Source organism: Apaloderma vittatum, unplaced genomic scaffold, assembly GCF_000703405.1.
Source record: "Apaloderma vittatum isolate BGI_N311 unplaced genomic scaffold, ASM70340v1 scaffold12138, whole genome shotgun sequence".
Classification (NCBI taxonomy): Eukaryota; Metazoa; Chordata; class Aves; order Trogoniformes; family Trogonidae; genus Apaloderma; species Apaloderma vittatum.
In genome coordinates, this window is record NW_009732447.1 from 461 (window position 1) to 6,642 (window position 6,182).

The window sequence follows — 6,182 nt, forward strand, 5'->3', positions numbered from 1 at the left end:
GTGTTGGCTCCCTCCTCTCGCGGCGCAGGGCTGGGGTGGGAGCGTGGAGGCCCTCTGCAGCCCTGTTGTGAACTGAAGGGAAATTACAGGTGCAGACTTGAGTTTTCTGGGGCGTGAGGGGTGTATCCGGTTGTTCTGAGCAGGATTCTCGTTCCCTGGAGGAGCTTTGCATGGGATGCATCGCAGTAGTTGTGAGTGGTGTCTCTGAACTCTGTCCCAGGCCAAGCTCCGGCTTTGCTGCCTTTGTAGACCTCTTGCCTCTGAGCCTGGCTGTCTTGTGGCAGATGCTTTTCCCTCAGTGCAGAAAAGAGTCCAGGCTTTGGACGTGGTCCTTGGCAGACAGGTCCATCACGAGGGAGGTGTCTGGAGCGAGAAGGGGTATCGCCTGGCCAAGGCAGGGTTGCTGCCTGCATGACCCAGACGTGCAGCGGCAGCATGTTTTGCAGTGCTCTCACTCAGGCACGGCCAAATTCCCTCTTACAGGAATGTGAAGGGGGCCTTGCCCCGGCTGCGAGGCAGAATGTGTGCGCTTCAGGTGCGCGCCGGAATGCTTGGGGAAGCGAGAGCGATGGTGGGCAATTAAAAGTGAGTCAGCAACTTGGTGACCTGCAGAGGGGCTGTCGCTCACTCTGATCTTCAAACAGTCTGGCAGCAAGGAGAGCAGCCACGGAGCCGCTGAGAGCCGCCCTTGCTTTGTTTCGGAGCCAGCCGCTCCGTCAGGCTGCTGTGGTGCCAATCCCAAGGAAACGGGCCAGGCCAGGTTGGCTCTGCCCTGGTTTGATGCTGTTTTGACTTTAATCTAACCCAGGGAGCTGCTTGTCCTCTCTTTCCAAAAACTCCCGGGTTCTTAAGTTGGAGATGACTAATGCCTTGGCTCTTTGGATGAACATTTATGTAGAGGGAGAAAAAACAAGAGAAAACCAGCATGTGTCCCACCCACAGAATCCCATAATAAGTAGCATTTAGTGCGCTCTGGCTTTCATCGCTCTCTGCAAACATTCACTGGCTCACTGACACATGGTGTCAAAGGCTCAGGCTGTTTTTTGGGGGACCCGTGCTGGTTTTGAGTTCAGGCAGATATTTTTGTAGGAGCAGCTTTTTAGGCAGAGAGGACAGTGATCAGGTCTCGTTTTTTGAGACATCAGCTGATGGCTGCAGGCATCTGCAAAGGCATCCAGCCCGCCTGCTCCCCTCCCTTTCTGCTCCCTGCTTCTGCCAATGTAAATGAGACACCAAGGACACTTACACTTTCGAAACAGCCCAAACGTCCCTGGGATTCACATGATGTATGTGGCCTGACGCGACCCTTTTGCTCTTGGACAGATATTTCTGTGGGACCCAGCGACTGGCAATCAGATCGGCCGGGTGCTCACCGGCCACTCCAAATGGATCACGTGTCTGTGCTGGGAACCGCTCCACATGTAAGTGAAGGGCGCAGCTGGCCTCCGAGCTCAGGCTCTGCAGAGCGCTCCCTTCCTGCTCCCCTGCATCCTGGTTGCCCCCATTGTCTAGTTTATTTATCATGAGGGCTAATTAGCTATGCAATCCCCTTATCCCTTTGATGAGCTAAAGCTCTGTCTGGGAGAGATGGGTGGAAGGGATCAGTTGTAGCCAATAATTCAAGACATTGTAGAAACAAATTGAAAAAGAGAAATAGAGCGCCTTTGGAGCAGAGCCCTGCAAATTGAATTTGCCAGTAGGAAACTCCAGCTATTTGCAAACAAAAACTGGATTAACAAAAACTGATTATAAAGGAGGATGAGGAAATGAAGAGGAGGGAGACGACCCTACGGCTTCTCTGTCTCCAGTCAGCTGTACTCCCTGCTCACTTCCTGTGCAGCAGGAGGGGCCGTGTTGTTCCTCACTGCAGCTGGTGCCAGGGACCACTTTGATGTTAAAACAGTGTTGAGTGATAAAGTTGTTGTGCAAAGGACAAAGGGCTGTGGCTCCTCTGTCCGTGCTGGGTTGTGGCCAGCTACTTCCAGATGTGTTGAGCTTGCCCCCCCAAGCCACGTGGATGAATGTTGCTGCTTTCAGCCCTCCCAGCACAGCAGTACTCTGGCCACTGCCTGGTGCATTTCCTGCTGGAGGCGAAGCTGGGCAGAGGCAGGGGAGCTCCTGACGCATTCCCGTTGCCGCCTGCGTGCCACAAACTGATGTCCCTGCCCAGGGCTCTCCCCAGCCAGTGCTGGGGGAAGGTGCCGGTTTGGGGTCCCCTTGTTAATCAGTGGATTAAAGCTGCCTCCTGTGAAAACTGGGTCATTATCAAGAGCTAAGGTGCCAGGTTTACCTTGGATTGATGCCTCCAGTGTGCAGCCCGGGGGTTGGTTTGGAGGGAAGCATCTGTCTGCCTCTCCTCTGCCTTGTGAAATCTTGTTCTCTGTAGGTGAGGGCTCTGCTCCTGCCTGGCCTCTCTGTGATGTTAAGCCAAAGGAGAAAGTTGTCTTTTATTGCCTTCTGGGCCCTTGAATCCTCTGGGCAGATGGGGGAGGAGCCTGGTGGAGGCCCTGTGTGCACTCTGCAAATGGATTTGATCTTCTTTTTGCCCAGAAACCCGGAGTGCCGCTACCTGGCAAGTGCCTCCAAGGATGGCAGCATCCGTATCTGGGACACGCTGATGGGCAGGTGTGACAAAATCCTCACGAGCCACACGCAGTCGGTGACATGTGTGAAGTGGGGGGGTGATGGTTTGCTCTACTCCTCCTCCCAGGACAGGACCATCAAAGTCTGGAGGAGCCAGGATGTAAGTGAGACAGGTGACCCCTGGGGCTGCTGCTGAAGGGGGCTGGAGACGCTGTGGTGTAGGTTTGTCTGCTCTTCCTGGCAGAGCTTGCGCCTTGCAGAATGGAGGTGCAGAGTGGGAGCTGTATCCTCTTGACCTGTCAGAATCTTTACACCATTTGGAAGGGGTAGCTGTTGTGCAATGCTTTCATCCCTAAAAGCGTAAAATGGGGCTAAAAGCTGGGAACATCCCTGGAACGACCTGTTCTGGTGGGTTCCTTGCAAGGTCCTGTGGGGAAACTGGTTCCTGAAGCTCAACAGTGTCATTTCTTCCCTGCTAAGCCTGGCTACAGTCCTGCCTGCAGCTTGGGCAAGAGGGCAGCTTAGGGTTGGTCCTCATAGCCCAGTGGGTCTGTGGGTCCTGAGCACTCTGGCTCTGTCCTGTCTATCCCTCTTTAAGCAGGTGAGTTTTTTTCCAGGGGGTCCTCTGCCGCACCTTGCAGGGCCACGCTCACTGGGTGAACACGATGGCCCTTAGCACCGACTACGTTCTCCGCACCGGTGCCTTCGAACCTGCTGAAGCCACCATTAACCCACAAGATGTAAGCGGCTCCTGTAAGTGCAGCATCTGCAGTGTGGGCTGGGGGAGGCGGTGGAGAGAGCAGCAAGGAGACCTGTCGTCTTTTCTTAATGCTGCCACGAGAAGCAATCTTGAGATCTGGGAGCAGGTCCTGTGCCAGTGTTTGTCATGCTGGCAGCTGTAATCTTGCTGTTGCACAGGGTTGAGCAGTCTGGAGGATGGGAAGGCCCATCTGGTTTCAAGGTCTTTTGCTCCCAATATCACCCTTTGCAAGGAGGAAGGGCTGAGCAGTCACAAATGCATCTACTTGACCTACAAAGCCAAGATTGGAATTCACATCACAGGGTTATAAAGTTACCTTTCACCGAAGGATTGCAAATCTCTCTCTCTTCCCCTCTCCCTTTCCCTCTTTCAGTGGCAGAACTGAAGGACAAGGCACAGCAGAGGTATAACCAAGTCAGGGTAAGTCCTTTTTGTCCCTACTGTCATTTCTAACACTTAGTGGTGGAAGCAGTAAATGTTGGCTGTTGAACCCAACGCTAGAGTGCTTCCAAGCTCTCCACACTTGCCTTGCACAAGACTTAGACTCTTTCATCCCTTTCTCAGGGCCAGGAACCAGAAAGGCTCGTCTCGGGGTCAGATGATTTCACGCTGTTTCTTTGGAGACCAGCAGAAGACAAGAAGCCACTGGAGAGAATGACGGGCCACCAGGCATTGATTAACCAAGTTCTCTTCTCGCCAGACACCCGGATAATAGCTAGTGCTTCCTTTGACAAGTCCATAAAGCTCTGGGACGGTAGGACAGGAAAGTGAGTCGGTTTGTTCTGTTACAGAGGTGATGTTTGTGTGGTTTAATGCACAGGTTACTCAGGGATGAGCCCCAATGTCATTGCCAGCAACTCCCTGGTGTGTTCAGCATCTCTGCAGCCTGAACTCAAGCAAAGAAATTCTGCTGCCTTTGTCTCTCTCTGCCCTCGGCAAGTCCCTCGTACGGCTCCTCTTGTGTTACGGGGTCTGCTTGGCTGGGTGTGTGCAACCCTGCTGTCACCCAGCACTGCCTCACACACACACACAGCACATGCATGGGGCAGGCGCAGCCGCGGGGGGGAGGGGGTGTGCCACACGTGTGTTACGGGGTCTGCTTGGCCGGGTGTGTGCAACCCTGCTGTCACCCAGCAGTGCCTCACACACACACACAGCACATGCATGGGGCAGGCGCAGCTGCGGCGGGATGGGATGTTCCACTCGGCTGCTCTCCTGAAGATGTATGTGCTGCATGCTGTAGACTGACCCAGTTTAAGTGGTTCCTGTGCCAAAGAACAGCTTGTTCTGGACAATGCACATTACTAGTTATGAGTGCTGCTGGTGGTGTTCGAACACTCCTGCAGTCCAGCTTTTAACCTTCAGCTAGTGTTGGTGAGCTCTCTGGGGCAGCAGTCGTTCCTCCTAAGTCAGCCCTCACAGCGAAGCTCATAGCTTGAGTTTTGTGTTGGTAATTTTAACAGTCCTAAATCCAGGCTGCTCAGCCAGAGAGCAAGGACACATCTGTACAGTAAGGTTGAGGGGTGCCTGCTGGATAAGGGTTTCTTGACAGAGGAGTTGAGATGAAGAGCTGTGCTGTAGAAGGCTCTGAGCCCATCTGGGAGGGTTTTTAGACAGACTGAACCACCGATGTGCTCTCTGTAGGAATCAGCTGCCTTACATGTGCTGGCGTGGGGCATGCTGGGCATTCCCTGACTGTGCTTGCCTGCTCACAGGTGGGGAAAAAGCACGAAGGTTGGGCAAGGGCAAGTTTGAACAAACTCAGCTTCCTGCTCCTCCTGAGAGCTTGTTTGTGCCTCCTCCACACCAGGTACTTGACATCGCTGAGAGGGCATGTCTCGGCGGTGTATCAGATCGCCTGGTCAGCTGACAGCCGCTTGCTGGTGAGCGGGAGCAGTGACAGCACGCTGAAGGTCTGGGACGCCAAGACGAAGAAACTGGCCATCGATCTTCCTGGCCATGCAGATGAGGTGAGGTGTATGCTCGAGCTGAGGTGTTTGAGAAAGGCAGGAATGACTCCTGCTCCCAGCAGAGATAACGGTGTCTGTCCCTAATACCAGGTGTACGCAACGGATTGGAGCCCGGACGGACAGAGGGTAGCAAGCGGAGGGAAGGATAAATGTTTGCGGATGTAAGTAACCTGTTGACAGTCTGTAGAGGATGTTGCAGCTACACCACGTGTTCTTCAGGGCTGCAGTCTCCTGGCAGAGACCTGCACAGTTTGGGCATGATCTCTCCTTGCAGAGAGCACAGCACTGGGCCAAATTCCAGCCCAGAGACCTGACCTTTCTTGGGGCAGGAACTGCTGCTGACCCCAGAGAGATGACCAGGAAGCAGATTCCCTCCAACTGAGCAGTCAGTGGTGAAATTTGACTCAACTGTTTTGTCTCCTGGAGAGGGGAGGCACCAGTTGCACCAGTCAGTCAGACCCTTTCTTTCTCACCTTCTGTCTCCCAGTTATGCAGACAGGCAAACTCCCATGAGCTGCTTGCCACCTGAGCACGGCTGGTGATGACACTCGGTCTCCAGGCCCGCACTGTGCTGCTCTCGCACAGTACCTGCTGGGCTGTGTGTCAGTGCTGATGTGCACCACGGGCATGCAGCAGCTCTTTCCGTTTGCAGATGGCGTCGGTAGGAGCAGCGACACGAAGCCGCCGGTCCCATCCTAAGATGGCCTGAGCTTGGCGCAGTCTGCCTGGGAGATCTGCAAGGTGATGGATGACAGAGGCTGACCCGAGCGTGACTCCATGTTCCTGTTGGCTGCTCTTCCTCATGGACTCTTTCCTTATATTTATTTAAAGAAATTTTAATTGTAGTCTTATTAAGAGCTGTGCTTTGC

General features: G+C 53.9%; 1 protein-coding gene across 1 annotated transcript in view; it reads left to right on the forward strand.

Moving 5' to 3' along the window:
• Positions 1-5,478, forward strand: part of NLE1 (notchless homolog 1 (Drosophila)) — a gene marked incomplete at its 5' end in the record, with an annotated part of 5,909 nt that extends 431 nt beyond the window's left edge. The window contains 8 exons of the mRNA XM_009875536.1: positions 300-394; positions 1,324-1,421; positions 2,551-2,743; positions 3,201-3,336; positions 3,717-3,763; positions 3,908-4,110; positions 5,154-5,313; positions 5,404-5,478. Of these exons, the coding sequence (XP_009873838.1) occupies positions 300-394; positions 1,324-1,421; positions 2,551-2,743; positions 3,201-3,336; positions 3,717-3,763; positions 3,908-4,110; positions 5,154-5,313; positions 5,404-5,478 (1,007 nt within the window). The remainder of the gene's footprint in view (positions 1-299; positions 395-1,323; positions 1,422-2,550; positions 2,744-3,200; positions 3,337-3,716; positions 3,764-3,907; positions 4,111-5,153; positions 5,314-5,403) is intronic.
• Between the last annotated feature and the right edge of the window lie 704 nt (positions 5,479-6,182).